The sequence below is a fragment of the Epinephelus moara genome, chromosome 1 (genome assembly GCF_006386435.1).
Source record: "Epinephelus moara isolate mb chromosome 1, YSFRI_EMoa_1.0, whole genome shotgun sequence".
Lineage (NCBI taxonomy): Eukaryota > Metazoa > Chordata > Actinopteri > Perciformes > Serranidae > Epinephelus > Epinephelus moara.
In genome coordinates this window covers 2,854,909-2,873,046 of record NC_065506.1, presented here as the reverse complement: position 1 = coordinate 2,873,046, position 18,138 = coordinate 2,854,909, and the positions used below count along the sequence as shown (strand labels likewise).

The 18,138-nt window shown below is 42.2% G+C and overlaps 1 protein-coding gene across 3 annotated transcripts in view; it reads left to right on the top strand.

Annotated features, from left to right (window-relative positions):
* abhd17c (abhydrolase domain containing 17C, depalmitoylase) overlaps positions 1–18,138 on the top strand; it is a 53,123-nt gene that overhangs the window by 14,657 nt on the left and 20,328 nt on the right. For 2 of the 3 annotated variants that reach the window (XM_050041526.1, XM_050041528.1), the window contains exon 2: positions 6,897–7,076. In XM_050041526.1, the coding sequence (XP_049897483.1) occupies positions 6,897–7,076 (180 nt within the window). Of the gene's footprint in view, positions 1–6,896; positions 7,077–13,283; positions 13,487–18,138 lie in introns of those variants that run through there. The other variant, XM_050041527.1, reaches the window with a different exon arrangement.

Below are 18,138 nucleotides of genomic sequence, written 5' to 3'. Positions count from 1 at the left end.
TAATGTGCCTGATATTCTGGAAACCTGCCTGTGAGGTTTTGGTGACGTGTGCGCACTGTCCGCCGGTCAGCCAAACTTCGGCTTACACCGGCTGCGCTCCGCCTGCTCTGACAGTAGACCTGGTTTCAGCTGGTGAGCTTTTAGCGCACCTTGGGCGAAGCCTTTTGGCACGAAACTGTCACTGCGCCAAGCTGGATCTGTCGACACCTCCCCCTGCTGCGCCGCCACACCCATCCCAGCGCACCTCGGTCTGCCCAACTACCAAACTGAGTGCGCCTCGGGTTGCACTGCTTGAAACTAGCTCTGTGCGGGGTTCGCCACCCTGAGCCACCCTGCGCTGCACCGGGAAACTAGAGCCCAAGGGCTGGGTTGAAATAATTGTTTCATCCAATTCAAATCCATCTTCATTTGAATAAACAGAAATCGATTAATAAAATCCGAGATTGATCTTTTAATATTCACTTTTCCCCATAGATGTGTGAAGCTTTAATCTCGCTGGTAATAAATGGGCCCCGATGCTAAATAATTAAAGACTGTAGGTTTGATATGCTCTGATGTTAGTGGTTCTTTAATATGTAACTGTTTTCTTCTTAACGTTTTTGTGTGGCTCATTATCATGGCAGAGCCTCTCCTTCTGTCTGTGCAATGAGGCTACTGCTACACACACACACACACACACACACACACACACACACACACACACACACACACACGTGCGCGCACGCACACAAACACACACTAAGCAGTGAGTAAACAGCAGAGCTGACAGGCTGCAGTGGAGGCGGTGAAGTGGAGATTATTGGAGTTGATGACAACTACTCATTACTGTGAGTGCGATAAAATCTCAGTGAGGAAGAAGTCAATACTTTATTAATACCTGTTCAACATGTAAACATGTAGAAAACTTAAATTTCAATCTGCTGTATCCACAGTCTCTCATCTGCTAACGTTATGTTTACCCAAACACAGCGCGCTAGCTCAGCTAATAGTGAACTGTTACTAACTACTTTAAGGGTTTAGCTTAGTTTGCCACGTATCTTGAAATATTTAAGCTGAAAATCTACCACTCCCCTTGGCTGATGAGTCAAAAAGAGTTTTTCCAACTGAGCTGTGTGCACATGTTTGCTCATCAGGACTGATGAAAGAAATCAGACATCCTGGACACTTTGAGTTAAATCTGGGGTTGACGATGTCATACACAACATAATGTTGCTAACCTTAATTACTTCTGGAACACTACATGCGAGAGAGACTTTATTTTTTTAGCCCAGAAGCTAACACTGTTGTTAGCTGTAACATTTATTTTAGCTAGCTAACATTTACTGCCAACTTGCTGACACTGTCAGCTGATGTCAATGTGTCTTTTCCACCTGTTAAATGAAGGTGTGATAAGCTTTTAGCTGTCCAAGGTTGTTTGGGTGGGTGAGCCCAGGAAAGAGAAGAGTCTTGGTTTTCACCTCTTTCGCACCAAGTCGCTCCATTGTCCTTTTTTCAATTGTAGAAGCGGCAATGTTCCTCGCCATTTTATGTGCTGGACGTGGGGTTTGTTGCAGCAGATCTATAGCCTACTTGTGCTTCAGCTCTATGCAGAGCCTAAACCGTAGCCTACGCACGTCGCCTATGTCGTTGTGAGCATGTATACTTGTGCAGTGGTGTGTCTGTGTCACTCTGCAGTTAAACCTCCAAAACACTGGTTGGCGATGGGGTTTCTGTGAAATGCTGTGAAGTGTAGTGGATTCAAAACACACATTAAACATGGCTCAATAGCAACAATTTCAATCTCAAGTACAAAAATCAGCTTCATTATAACTCAGGATTCACAGAAAAGGCACTTGTCTTTCGCTGGACACATTTTCCCCCACACATACAACATGCTAATGATATTAGCACAAGCCTATGGCATTTTGCATTGTATAAATTAGCCAAGCTACTAGCGGAGATTTACTATACCCATATGAAGCCAGGATAAATCACACACAGGACTCAAAATGCTATCTTGTGGGGCATTATTGTCTTCATAATTTATGGTTTCCGATCTGTGAAATACAGGTAAATGAAAGCTTCGTTTCCACAGAGGAAAATGGTTTTCAACTTGCAAAAATAGATGGGAAGTTTGTGTTGCTGCGACATGTACTTACATTTTTAGGAAGGTGCACATCAGGCTATGGCATAGGTTACAGCGTGGGCACTGTGTCGATGGTACGGAGTCACTTCGACGCAGAAGTGTAAATCCTGCTTTAGTGTGAACAACATTGCTGTTTGTGTAAGAGCCTGTTGGAGACAAATGTAAATCAAATGAATTGAATGACAGTAAAATGATTGCTTAAGGTATGGTTTAATATGTTTATTTAAACTGGTAAATCATTTTTTTTTTGTCTTTGGGGCAATTTTGGTCCCTCTATCATGTTTTTTGTGGCATTTGGTGACTTCTTGAGGCAACAGAATTCTCACATGAGAATGAACTAGGAACAGAGGACTGAATCAACTACTGAATGGATACCTTGTGGAACTCCTGCCGTGTTGTGGTGTCTCTCAAAATCAATTACGTAGATATATATGGGTAGTTGAGTAAAGTCAAAGATAAACTATACTCCCATATTGAAACATTTTTGTAATAATTGTCTGTAATAGTGTCAGTAGGATCATCAGACTTGGAGGTCTTAAAGTTTTGTAGTGAGTCTCCAGTCACAACAGTGTGCTGAATCAAAATCCATTGTGAGTCAGCTGGCGGTGGTGGGTTCTTTGTCCATCCATGTGTGGGTCGTAATCTTCTATCAGGACTGCCCAGTTCAGTTGCTGCTTATCAGAGACAGTTTGTCGAGGCCAACAGCTTAGTCACACCCAAGCTGTTATCTGAAAAGCTCTTATGATGGCATCACTTCATAGGACACATACAAGCCAGCACCTCTTATCCAGACCCTTTGCTATGGCTCTTAAGAAGTAAGGGTCTAATTCTAAGTGTGTGTGTGTGTGTGTGTGTGTGTGTGTGTGTGTGTGTGTGTGTTTACCAAACCTACATCAACAACTCCTACTGGCGAACAAGCAGACAACAGAGAGAAATCATCCCTGTGTTGTCATGAGGAATGGAAATTATCACCTTCCACTGGCCATTTAACATACCAGCCATGGTGGCAGCCGGCAGGTTAAGAAGGCAAGAGATTGAATCGCTCTGGCTAAAGGCTACCTGAAAGCAGCGGAGATAAGGAGATGGGCTCTGGTTTGTTTGGTTCTCATCCCAGTGATTGGCACAAAGTTTGTGTCTTGATTGCAAAAAAAATAATAATAATCCGACTCTGTTGGTGTCTTCTGCAGAGAGCTGCTCTGGTTCTGCTCCTTGTTACAATAAAAGTACATAAAATAGAATCCAGATCAGCACTCTTGTCTCACTGCATGTGTGTATATACGTCATTTGATAGATGGTGACCTGGGACTTAAAAGTGTAGGTGGAAGTTGTTTTGTAGTAGCTGTATTTTGTCTGTTGGCTGAAATGGTGAAAAAAATAAAAGTCGGGCACACTTAAGTGTGAGGAGCAGAGAGAAAGGGAGAAGGAGAGGAGGATGGTGCTGTAAGATCAGGTCACTTTACTGTGAATAGTTCGGATATGGGTTTGAGTTTAGCATGTTCAAACGTGTTGGAGTTTTTGAATTGCATGTCATGTTTTCTTGATTTGACTGAAACTGCCAGCTGCTGGATAAAAACATTGTTGGTAGCAGTGTAAATCACCAATTTCATCAAAATCAACAATATTATATTGATTCTTTGGACAATGATACAATATTTGCCAATATTACAAAGTCTGCACCAATACAATTTCAATTTGATGCAATTTAGCGGCCTGAGATTGATACGAGACGATATCATCTGCTCATTTAATACAGTTGGTTACAGAGGAAGCTGCCCCCCCCTTTCTTTTTTCTTTCAGCCATAAAAGATAAAAAACAACACAAATAATGTAAGTAATTGTAACCACTTAAGTGCAATAAGGTTTACTTTAAACTGACTCCACTAGCACACATAATACAGCACATGGGATAATTTAACCTTCAGGGCAATTGTTTTTTGCCAGTGACCCATTATTTGCTCAAGCATGTTTCCATTGCATAAATTAGCCTAGTGGCTAGCAGACTTTTTCCCCTACTTAAAGGGATAGTTCGACATTTTGGCAAATTCGCCTATTGCCGTAATCCCTATAGTCATATGAGTAGGTACATTACCTTTAATTATCAGTGCCTGTTGTTCTGAGATCGGTGGGGCAGAGCTGCCTGCTGCTCAGCGCACAAAATGGAGGTGAACGGTACAGCCCCACTCTCTCCCTCAAAACTAATCAAATACACCATCAAATGACTCCGCTCTTGTGGACAACTTGTAGCTTACACATTCACCACACTATGAAATAATAATGTAATATTACGAGACAGAGTTGTTTTGAAGCCAGATGCACAGCCGGAACTACATTCCAGACATACAGTACTTGCTGGGCGGAGTGATTTCAAACAGCGTATGTTTAGTGCAGTTACCCCGTCATCAAAACAACAAGTTTGTTGAGAAGAAGCCAGAATATACAGAGGAAGAGTTACAGGTTTTGGAAGAAGAGAGAGCAAGAAGAGAGGGGGCTGAGGGGAGACCCAGAGCCGGCATGGATTGGTGGTGTAAATGTGGGACTTATTGGCCACTTTATTAGGTACACCTGTGCAATCTAATACAATCCAATACAACAGCTCTGCCACACATTGTACGTTTACAAAGCTTTTACATTTACAGTTTTTGTTGACATTGTCAGAAAGGTGATTATTCTACTTTATTATTGAAGTCATAGTGGGTGGTGTTGGTGTACTGGAGTGCAATATATTAAAAAGTGTTCCTAATATTTTGTCCCCCTCAATTAGACAAAATTAGGAGGCCACCCCAGTACACCACCACCATTCACTGTGACCTCAATGATAAACAAAGTAGAATCATCACTTTCTAGACAATGTCAACAGTAACCGAAAATTTATAAGCTTCGGGGGAAAAATCATGGTATAGTCGTTCTACTGGATTGCATTAGATTACACAGGTGTACCTAACAAAGTGGCCAGTGACTGTATGTTACATACATATGTTGATGGTGGGATGGAACGAGAGTATGCCTCAAAAAAAGTGTGTAATACATTATTATTTCATAGCTGCGCATTCCCCACGCTATGAAATAATAATGTATAATTAAGTAACATTACGACACATGAAGCAAATACTCGGAACTACTTTCTTGAGTAAACCATTGGGCGGAGTGACACAGTGCGCAGCTGAGACAGTGCCGTAGTTATTGCTTGCAGCCTTGCATTTGCGGTATCGTCAGCTGGACGCACCAGAAAGTTTGAGAAAAGTTTAGAGTGTTGTTGTAAATCATGGTTTACAACAAGCCGAGGACATGGAGCAGAGTGACGTTTCACGTAGTACCAACCAAAAATACGGACAGGATGAAACAATGGCTATTTGTGCTGGACATCAACCCCAACACGCCTGTGGAAATGGTCTGGAAAATGTTTGTTTGCTCCATCCATTTTTTACTGGAGGGCTACAGTGAAAGGATGTAGCACAGAAGTTCAGGAATGGTTCAAACGCTTTTCTTGAAAAATACTGCCATACCATCTGTCAGCATCACAAAACGAGCAGAAAGGTAATGTACCTACCCATATGACTATAGGGATTACGGCAATAGGCGAAATTGCCAAAATGTCGAACTATCCCTTTAAAGCTGTGTACCGATAACAAATGAATTTTTTTTTTTTGCTTGGGTTCGGCTCACTTGACATGCTGCTGTGGTGTGCTATGGCCTGTTCAAGTGCTGGAATTTGTTATTTAAGTGACATTTACTGCTGTGCGAGCGGCGTGTTTGACTGTGTGTAACAGCAGCCTTTTGATGGTCATTTACACCGCCCCCCTAATATAATGGTAGAGGGAAAACTGACATTGTTTGTATACACCATGTGCTCTGTGTGTTGACCTATATTTTCTCCAAAATCCCAAATATTATCATGCTACTGATTTATTTTAGAGTAAATAATGTTATCCTGAAACATCCTGCCAACAGTTGTGCTGCCTAAATATTAGCAGGTCACTGTTTATAACGGTACTGAAATAGCCCACTATATTGTAATCCAAATATCTCTCTCTGTTGCCCTTGCATCTCTGTAGTTTTCACCCTGAATCTGTCTTGCATCTCCATACGGGCTATAGGCTGCATTAGAGCTCTGATTCTCTGCCCAAGTTAGATTGGACCCGACCCGCCGGGCTGCAATTTCTCATTATTTACCCGAGGTTGATTAGGTTAACAGAAGTAACTGTGACTGGGAGAAAGGGGTTGTTTTCCTTTATTGTTATTATTATTTTGAATTCCAAATTCCAAAGCTCTAGTCGCATAGTCGGGCTCTGGCCCAAAACTTCTGCTGTGGCGTGTGCCGAGCTTGGACAGAAATTGTGCGGGTTCAGAAAAATAAATTGGGTCCGATCAGAGCTCTAGGCTGCGTAAAGGCCCACTACCGGCCTCCTTTGCAGGAACCATCGGCTCCGATCTCACACACACTTTTTGCCCCCTCCACTTCTGAAGTGAATCCGGCTCCACTAGCAAGAGCACTGCCTTCATACACGAGACGCCTGCTCTTCCCACTAAGCTACTGGACGCCCCAATACTATGTAGTTTTTTCTAGTAAATGTGGAGGAATATCAAGTTAGACTGCAGTGCCATATCTTGCATGAGGTAAAAATCTAACAGTTCGCAATTATATTGTTCAGTGTTTCATCTCCACTTTAATGCGTCTTGTTTTTAATTACTTTTACAGTATGGTGTTGTCTTGTTTCCTCTATGTGAAATCATTCAATAAATGAATTTGGTTTGTCTGTCTGTTGTTGTATAGGTATGGTGTAACCCCTGAGAACATCATCCTATATGGTCAGAGTATCGGCACTGTGCCTACCATTGACCTGGCTGCTCGCTATGAATGTGCTGCTGTCATCCTACACTCACCACTCATGTCAGGGCTACGGGTGGCCTTCCCGGATACACGGAAGACCTACTGTTTTGATGCCTTCCCCAGGTGAGTCACACACACAGCAGCATACTGTACATGCACGCCATAGAAGTGGTTACATAGACAGCTAGCAACAATTGTAAAATTGTAAAATTGTAAAACATTGTAAAATCCAGTTGCCACTGTTGGTAACCAGAGCAAAATGCCACATCCCTATGTCAGTATGCAGTAATTTTGCCTGGCAGTGATTTTTATGCCTCCGTACCGGCGATACCAGTGGCCAGAGGCATTATGTTTTCAGGTTGTCCGTATGTCCATCTGTCACATGCTTATGAATGCAATATCTCAAGAACGCCTCAAGGGAATTTCTTCAAATTTGGCACAAATGTAATTTCTTCAAATTTTGCACAAACACTCACTTGGGGTGTTTTCAAAGTCAAGGATCCTTCCTTGGGAGGACGGGAAGGAATGATCCTGCAGAGGCAAGGCAAGAGTCCTTCCTAGCATTCAGTGAACACACATTGGAACAGACTACTGAATGTCCCCAGGTGTACATCTATAACCCTCAGCAGACTGAGGGGGTTTCAGGGTACTGTGATAATTGTGGCACTCTCTAATGTTGTTGTACAATTTTAAACAAATGTATCAGTATTGTCAGAATCACAAGACTTTTAGAGAGAATATATTTCTGGATCACATTTAAGATAAGTGGAGTAATGAAGTAAAGACAGCAGCTGAAAAAAGTTCTAAATTATCATTAACAGTTTATACACAGACTCACACACAGAATCACTCTGTCATTTCAAAGTGATCCATATTTTAATCCATATTTTATGTGTGTGTCACCACACACTCCGCTACAATAATATGAATAGTGGATCTGATCTGATGAGCTGCGCTTCTCTGAAACAGTTGACTGTGCCGATTTACATTATACCGCCAGGTAATCCAGTGAAATATGTTCACCTCAAAACAACTGAGTAATGCTTTGACCTGTAGGATATTCTGATGTTTCTACTTTGGCCGTTCTCACCACGATTCCCCCAAAAAATACATCTATTGAAACTGACAGAATCAAAGCAATTATCATGTCGTTCTCATGTGAACAGTGGGGGAGGAGGGGAGGAGGGCACTTAACGCTCCATATCTGCTGTGAATGATTAATTTAAAAACTTTTATGTTTTATCTAAATCACGTTATTTAAGAAAAAACTCATTATTTGGCAGTGGATGCATTGTTAAGTGTAAATTATGAGGTTTCTGTCAATATTTTTTTCACACTTGTATGATTAAAAACACTTGGAGACATTAATCCAAATAAATGACATATTTATCTAAATTCTGCTGAGTTCCACTGGCGCAGGTTTCATTGAAGAGGCCCCGCCCTCACTTCCAGCAAATCGTGTGCCAAGCATTGTGGGGATTTTATACCCACGGAGGATCCACACATGCGTCCTTGGAATTCCTCTGAAAGAAGGACTTTGTCCTTCGTGAAACTCGGAAGGATCCTATTTTTTTTAAATTAGCTACTGTATAATTTTTTTTAAAATATGCTCATTCGTTTTTATGTTTTCCCTTGACTCACTGGAACAATTAATAAAACAAGATCTCAACTTGCACAAAATACATGGTGAAGATACAGGAAATAACAGCTGCAGTGCATCCGCTGAACAGTAAAGCATCACTGGGTTATCATGAACCTGAGTCAATTCAGCATCTGCTGTCAAAGCACACACTGCAAGGTACGATTACAGGAATGTCTGTAATTAGGGCTTGTTATCACCACTGATTTCCTGAATCGATTTGATTTCGAGTCACATGGTCCAGATTCTATCTAATTTGATTCAATGCAACATCCATTTGATTAGTGATATTTCGGTTACAATACCAATTTTGCTTGAATGTGAAAGAGATTCTCAGAGAACTAATACTGTAAATTGTCCATGGGGGAAAAAAAGTATGTAGAACAGGATTAGAGTTGAATATTTTAAAACTAAATGTTGTTTCTAGTGCAGCAACAGTTATATTGAAACCGCAAAGTCACCATATAAACTCAGTATCTCGCTGGAAACAAATCTGAATTGTCGATGAAATTAATCATATTCTTGACATCACAATACTGAGGGAAGTTTAGCGAGAATAAAGAACACAGACGTCGCATCAGTCAGTATCATTCCGTTCTCCTGTCCTCTGTCCTCCTCCCTCTGCTGCTGAGGAGAGTCACTGCCTGCAGGTTAAGTTTCCGCTGATTATTTTCAAGATACGTGGCAAACTAAGCTAAACCATTAAAGTAGTTAGTAACAGTTCACTATTAGCTGAGCTAGCGCGCTGTGTTTGGGTAGACATAACGTTAGCAGATGAAAGACTGTGGATACAGCAGATTGAAATTTAAGTTTTCTACATGTTTACATGTTTATACATGTTGAACAGGTGTATTAATAAATTACTGACTTTTTCCTCACTGAGATTTTATTGCACTCACAGTAATGAGTAGTTGTCATCAACTCCAATAATTTAATTTTTAAAATTTTATATACTTTATTAATCCCCCTGAGGGGAAATTCAATTTTTTCACTTGTCATTAACACACAGGTCCAAAAGGCACACACATGCACAAACAGGACCTATACATGCACAAAGTGGAGAGATGTCAGAGTGCGGGGGCTGCCATGGACAGGCGCCCAGAGCGGTTAGGGGGGTTTGGTGCCTTGCTCAAGGCCACCTCGGCAGTGCCCAGGAGGTGAGTCCCTATGGACTGAGCTACCCTCGCTTATAATCTCCACTTCACCGTCTCCACTGCAGCCTGTCAGTTATATTGTGCGATTATGCATGAATTCGCGAGATCTCGTGGGTCTTCTTGACTCCCGCTGTCCGGCAGAGTTGCACCGCTCCGCACAGCAAATGCAGCCGCTGGGTGTTGATGAGCAGCAGATAACCAGCGCAGCCGTTATGCAACGGACATGCATCCAGTGGAATTCCGGCGTAATACATACCGGGCGGCAAGATTTGCCCTGTCTCCCTGAGAGGGAGACAGGGCAAATCTTGCACTCACTTGGACAAAATATCAACATTCAGTGACTGGGCGCTATGGCAGGTGTCACAGTACATGGCATTTCGCAGGAGGCAACTGATGATTTTTGGAGACATAACGATCAGATGTCATTGAGAAGTAACCAAAAGGGCCTACACTATGCATTGGAGGGATATATTCATCATTTTGTTGTTGAGAAGGTCGATGAAAAGCTTAAATTACAGGCCAAAATTTACAGGTCACAGTGTAAGCATGATAAACCGCATCTTGTTTCCGTCACCATCAAGACAACAAGATATAGGATCAGCATTGTTCCACTGAAGTTAAGGTTTTTGGCTCAGAATATGAGAAAAGGCTAACGGCCTTTTTACCACCTTAGTGTCTCTCCGTTAGTTTGGTGCTACAGTATTTACATTGAATCATTCAGCATAACGTTTGCCAACCTTTTGTTATCTCTGCGATTCCAGATAAATTAATGAAGCTAAGTTCCAGATGTTAACGTTAGTTTAACTAGAGCCCTTTGGACAACAGCTAACGATGTACGATCACCAAAGTACAAAAACTAGAACAAAATAGGCTAATGAACTCCCAGCAAACAAGTTGACATGATGAACAACGCAGCTAGGAGCTAACGTTAGGCTAACTTTAGCTAACGTTAGCTAGAGATGTTAAAGATAACTTTATATTTCTTTCCAGCAAAGTGACAATATGTTGCCTCAAACACAATGTTGACTTATCTTAAAACAGATGTAGACATCCTTGTTAATCTTATTCACGTTGAGTTGATGTTGTGGTCTACCGCACAACTTAATCCAAAGGAGACACTTTTCTCGGTTGAGATGTGGTTTAGGAAAGGGGGAAAAAAACACCCCCCGTCGCCCAGCCTCTCAGGATACCTTGTGTCGGAGTTGCATGTACCCCATGTACACCATTTAGCCATTTTTAAACTTCAAATCTCCGAAAAAGCTCATAAAACCGAACGAAACTGACTTTCTGTAATGCATTTCAAAGGACGTCCAGGCAGAGAATGTTGGAGTGTATTGGAATGGCTATACGCACTGTGATTGGCTCATCACGTTTGAGGGCGGGGCTTAGCCATAGGTCAGTTGTGAACTTTGAGAGCTCACTGAGTCTCACTGAGCTTTGAAATCAGGAACCAAAGAGTTGAACCTGTTGAAATAAACATTCCTTTTGTTATAAGATAAGATACACCTTTTTTCATCCCACAATTGAGAAATTCCAGTGTTACAGCAGTCAAGGGGAAAGAGTCAGATTAAAGATTTCAAAATTTAAAAACTTAAAAAACTAGGCATGCAAAAAAGTACAACAAATACAAGAAACAGCAATAAATAATAATAATAATGATAATAATAATAATAGTAATGAGCAGTGGATAAAAAGAGAGCAATGGATTAAAGTGAGCATATTTAGTGCAAAGTGAAAATTGTATGTGCAAATAAACAACAACAAGGGGGACAGTTATGCTTATTATGGTGTCCCTAAAGTGTCCATGATGCAGTTTATTGTGAACAGTGCTGGTTATGTAGCCTGACAGCAGCAGGCAGGAAGGACCTGCGATCTTCACACACTTTGGGTGAATCAGTCTATTGCTGAAGGAGCTCTCTAGACCTTTTATCTCCTTCTGCAGGGGGTGGGAGTCATTAGTCCTCAGAGATGACAGCTTTGCTGTCATGCTCCTTTCTCCCACCACCTGCACAGAGTCCAGAGAGCATCCCAGGACAGAGCTGGCCTTCTTGATCAGCTTGCATGTCGCTCATTTTCAGTATGTGACTGCAGCATGTGCATGAGAGGGGAGGGGCTGCTGAGTGCTCAAAGAGGCGAGCTGAGTGGAGCAAAGAGCTCTCTTCAGAGCTGCTTTCCTGAAGCAAAACAAAAGTTAACATGTTCTAAAAAAAGAGAAAACATTGCATGTCCTGTGATGTGACTATCGCACATCGCGATGGCAATGTTCATACAATATATCGTGCTAGAGCCCTGCCCGGGACTGTTTTCTTCATCCCGCTCCTCCCCGCTCCCGCTGAATTTCTGACCATTACCGCCCGCAACCGCAACGTGTGTATTACACTCCCGCCCGCATCCGCAATGTGTATGTCCACTCCCGCCCGCTCCCACAAACGCAATGTGTATGTCCACTCCCGCCCGCTCCCACAAAACTCTGAGAATTTATGCCCGCACAATAATGGAGATCCATGAAATAAAGGCTGTTTCATATTCTATTCTCCTTCTCTGTATTTTATTTATTTTTCTACCTTTATATAATCACACAGTGATTGAGGTTAAGGCAGGTCTGGCTCCAGGATGAAGTTACTGAGGGGGCGGTTAAAAATTACGAGGGGGCAAATCTTTATGCAATGTAAGTTCACAGTGAGTTATAAAGAGCGCGCAGCCGTGCGTAATTGTCGCGCGTAATGACAGTAGGGATGGAAATCTCCATCCCCAGGACGATACGATATGCATCTCGATATGTAGGCTACGGTACGATACACTAATGATTCACATGAAGCATCTAACGATTCAGTACGATATGATTTTTCTTCCTACCGCGATTCAATCACGATGCAATTACGATTCAAAAACAATGCAAATCTGTGCAAATTCAACTCAACTTTATTGTTCCTTCAAGAACATATAAGCAGTACCATACTTCTCATCATTAAGAGGCTTATAACAAATGAAGACAGATCTCTTAAATTAGGCTACTTAAGCATTGAGGAGGTGTTTGTCAACATAAATAAGTTGGCCTATTCACAAAAGGCACATAGGCCTAACAGTAGTGGAGCTCAGCCTACAAAGCTGTCAGGAGTCAGGACATGTCATTAACAATTTAGACTAAACAGATAAACAGTCACAAAACAGGTCTGTCATAACTACAAAAATAAAGATTAGGCCTACATAAACAACACCAGCCTCACCATTATCATAACAGCAAACTTAAGACAGATGTCTTTTTTTAAGGTTTTTCTTCATGAATACCAGCTGATCCACATGTTCAGGGGCAAGTAAACTGCGCTGGGCTGTGACTATGTCACCTGCTGTGCTAAATACTCGCTCCGACGCTACACTTGTTGCTGGAATGGACAGATAGTGCTTTGCCAAAGCTGCAAGCAGTGGAAGATCTCCTTGATATCTCCACCACTGTAACACATCACCACTCAGATCTAGAGAAGCCCTCTCCCGATATTTCAAGATTTCCTCCTTAGCTCTCTCCCTTGTGGTCTTCAGTGGTGCTCTCGGAGTGAGGAAGCCCCCAAACATCTGGTCCAAGGCTGTTTTCTTCGCTGGAGGCTCAGGGACGTCATCTAAGGAGTGGATCAGAGAAGAAGGAATTACAAGTTGTGCAATTATATCTGTCATTCATTTAACAGAAAATGGCATACATAAATAATAAATCAATAAATAATAAATACACAATGTCTAGGCCTAATAATTAATAAAGCCACATTCACATGATCCACAAAATACTTTATCACAGCTCCGAAATATCCTGACTAAACAAACCTGTCTCACTCTCTTCCTCATTCTCACTCTCTTCCTCTCGGTGACTGCTCCTGTCACGTTGTGAGCTGCCTTCAGCTGTCTGGCTGTCATTCTGGCTGTCTGTGTAACTGTCACCTGCCTGACCATAATCAGAATTCATTATTCATTAATTACTACTACAGAATTGGTATAAAACAGATTTTCTTAAACTAAACAAATGAACATCACCATGACATGCCAGTAGAGAGAGAGAGTGAAAGAGAGAGAGTGCTGAGTAGTCTAAATCTTACCTCGTCCTCTCCATCCATGTTCACCACCTCTGCAGTAATCTTCATGAAGATTGTGTCCTTGGTGGTTTCATCATCAAGGAACGCCAGGTCCTTGAAGAGTGGGTCAAGGGCTGTGGCACAGTGGAGGGTGTCTTGGATATTGGCATAGCGGCCGGAAAAGTCCTGGTTGAATCGTCGTTTCATCTCTGAAATCTCAGGCAGATCACTTTCTTTTGCCTGGAAGTGCTTCTGCAGTTTCGCCTGGAGTGGAGAGATCATTGTGATGGTGGGATTCTTTTCCTCGCTGAGGAGTGTGGTTGCCACTTTCAGGGGAGTCATCAGTTTGACGACTTCTTGGATCAGTGCCATGTCGTCTTCACTCAGCCTGGCCATGTCTTCGTCCTTCTTGATTTTCCTTGAGAGCAAAGTATTCAGCACGGCAGGCTGCTGTTCCCAGAAACGCGCCAGCATGTCAAGGGAACTGTTCCATCTCGTGGGAACATCATGGATCAGCTTGTGCTTTGGCAAGTTGAGCTGGGTCTGGGTTTCACGTAGCAGTTCAGTTGCCTTTGGGCTCATGTGAAAAAATGTAACCACCTGAATGGATGGATGAATGAATGAGTGAGTGAGTGAATGAATGAAATAAACTTTGTCATTATACAGTACAGGTACATGTATAACAAGATTTGGTTGGTAGGCCTACTCTCCAAAGTACACTCACCTTTCTCAGTTTCACCAGTAGCTCCAAAACCTTTTCCACTTTCAGGGCTTTATGTGAAGCCAAGTTGAGTAGGTGCGCGACGCATCTCACATGTAGACCCACTTTTGCCAAAGCTGCAGCCAGTAGCATGTTCGAGGCGTTATCTGTGACCAAGGCTGTTTTCTTGTCTTGTAATTTCCACTCGCGGAAAACTTCCTGCAGCAAGGCTGCTAGATTCTTCCCTGTGTGGGCCTCGGTAAACTTGCGCGTTTGTAGCACATGGCTTTGCAAAGCCCACTCTTCGTCAATGTAATGTGCTGTGACAGTGACAAACGAGTCTGTAGCACAAGACGTCCAGCCATCAATTGTCATGCCGACTGTATTAGCATTATGCATTGATTTAGCTATGTCTTGTTTTACTTTCTGGTACAGCTCGGGTATTTCTTTTTCAGCGAAAACCTTCCTGCCTGGCTTTTTATACCTCGGCTCCAGGACGCTCATGAGGTATTCAAAGCCCTCGCCCTCTGTAGCACTGTACGGCTGGATATCTTTGCATATATAGAAAGCAATGGCTTTAGTTATTACCTTGGCGCGGGCAGAGTTTGCGCCCAGCGGAGTTTGGAAAAAAGTACTGATGCTTGGCTGTTTGTTAGCGCCGCTGGAGCTACTAGTAGCATGAGGTGAATCCGAGGCATGATTCGAGCCGGGCGAGTTGGCTAATACCGAGGGGGGCTTCTTCAGCCACACTGTGTCGTCGTTTCAGGTGAGTTATCAGGTTGGTCGTGCTGCCTGTGTACTTTATAGCAAGATGGCATATCTTACAAATTGCTTGGGACTTATCAAAGTTTCCGTCCTTTCTGAAAAATCCGAAGTGACGCCAAGCATTGGACTTGTATGTATGGCTCGGTAAACTATGAATTTGTTGTTCGTCTTCTGCCATGTTTACCGGTAGCCCACTTTAACACGTTCGTTTCTTGTCGACTCTGTTGCATGGATGTTATTGTTGTTATTCTTCTTCTTCTTTTTCGGCCCAGATGTTGATATTCAGTGACTAGTGACGCGTACTACGCCTAGTGGTGAATAGGTGAATCAGAGTGTGTCCGCTCGTGAGAAATGGCTGATTGAGATAATTATGGAAGTGAATTGACTGAAAATAATAATTTAAAAAATATATATAATAAGAAGAAATCGGATTTCACCGATGCAAAGCTTTTACAAGGAGATGCATCGTGGTTTCAGCCCAGTTTATATCCGATGCACACCACTCCAACCGATGCAATGTATCATAGACCCTTGCATCGATGCACTGATTGCGCATCGGATAAAATGCCCATCACTAAATGACAGCCCGTCGCCGGTGAAACACAATAAACTGCACGTCTTCTTTCATGTTTGTCTCATGACAGATGGAGCTTACAGACAGACAGACAGACAGGTGGAGCAAGCGGCAAATTGGTATGAAAGCTGGTTCAGGGCATATTTGTCCATTATGAATAAATATAGAGTGGAAACGCTCATGCATGTGCACCAAGATCCCGCAGTGTTTTTTTTTTTAGCCGCCCGTTCCCGCCTGCAGCAAAGTCCAAACCGCCCGCTCCCGATGCAGCCCTCTATATCGTGCAGCCCTAATATGGTCGGTAGTGCGGTGTTGAACATTAGCTTGCTAGCTCGCTGCTGCTGCTGCTACTCTCGTCCATGTTCACCCACACCCGCTCACAGTGCACGGACTAGGAACACAACAATGCAAAAATCCGCACCGCATCCGTACCGCGCCTGTGTGTATGGTTTAAACGCGGAAAAGCGCTGCGCGAATATTCCGCAAATCCGTCCTGCATTTCCGCATCGCGGCAGTGAGAATGAACCTTTATGAATGGGGGAAATGAGCCCTTTGCACCAGATGTCAGGAAAATATCCTGACTGTAATACAATGTTAAACAACTTCAACACTGCACCCTGCATCTCTGGGGTGCTGCATTTGAGCATTTCAATTTTAATGCTGTCTGGACCACATGCCTTCTTTGACCTGGAGAGATTTTATCTGTGTGGTTAGTTCTCCCCAAGTACTTGGGAAATCAAGAGGGTTTTGGGTGTTTTTAATTGTTTCTTCTAATGTTTTGAGTTTTTCTTTTATAATATATTGGTCTGAATTTATTGGTATATCTTTGTACAGATTTTCAAAATGTGTTTTCCAGATGTCGTCATTTGATTTGATTTTGATTAATTGCGTTTTTGATATCTTCAAGTTTCATGTGGGTATAATTTTGTTTTTTGTTTTTAATTGTACATTTATATTTCTTTAAAATTTCATTGAACCTAATGCGTAGGGCTGTGTTGTTTGGTTGCTGATGTTTTTCATTCGCTATGTTTCTCAGGTCTTTTCTGTTGGTCTTACATTCTTGATCAAACCATTTGTCAGCATTTTAATAGCCGCCTTGTGAAATATATTTATATCATCAATGGCCTTGTTTACACCATCTCTGGTAGGGACATATTGTTTTTTGTTATATATTGACATGTTATTTATCAGTTCAGGTGAGTTTAAGGCCATGATGAATTTGTCCTCACTTTCTGGGGCCCATCTGTAAGTGGGATTTAGTTTATACAGCTTACTGTCACTCATTTGACCTGAGATTTTAGAGAACACATTTTTTGGTTGTGGTCTGAAAGAGCTGTTTGTTGTCTGTCAGTGAATGCACTGATAGTAGAGGGGTCCATGTCAGTGATTGCGTAGTCTACCACGCTAGACCCAAGAGCTGAGGAGTATGTGAATCTCCCTGAAGAATCCCCTCTGAACCTACCGTTAACTATGTACAGGCCTAAGGCCCGTCAGAGATAGACTACCTCCCTGCCACTTTGATTTATTTCAGAGTCAAGGTTGTTCCGATGGGTGATAGTTGGTGTGGTAAACAGGGGAGACTGACCAAACACATGGTTGTTGCCCTGTGGGTCGATGACATCAGGTTCAATTCCCGTTCGTCCATTCAGATCTCCAGTTAGAAGCACGTTTCCCTGGGCCTGGAAATATGCGATCTCTCAATGGAGAGTTTCAAATATGTCTTCTTCAAAATAGGGAGAATCTACTGGGGGTATGTAAATAGCACATAGATATAGATCTCTATCAGTTATACCCAGCGTTTGATCTAATCTTAGCCAAATGTGTGATTTACCCTGTTTTACTGGTGAGATCAAAAGATCTCCTTTATACCACACCAAGATCCCCCCGGATGTTCTGCCCTTGCGTATGGTTTTTAATTTTATAGAGGGCACCATGACTTCGTTATATCGTGGAGGACAGTGAGTGAGCATATCATTTTGACACCATGTTTCAATGTTACAATTGCATCAATGTCTTTGATGGATTTCATAAAGTCAGGGTTTCCACTTTTCAGCTCAATGGTAGAGGAGTGGAGACCCTGAATATTCCAACAGCTTATATGAAACAAACGCATTTAAAAACAGTTAAAATGAACCTATATAGTGAGGCAAATATAAAAACACCTACAACTATGTATACAGTTACTACACTGGATAATAATTTGATTTGAAATTTTATGGTAGCATACTGTTTTCACTGCTACTTACTACTGTACTGACTACTACCTTTTTATTGTGTTCTGAATATGTGCATCTT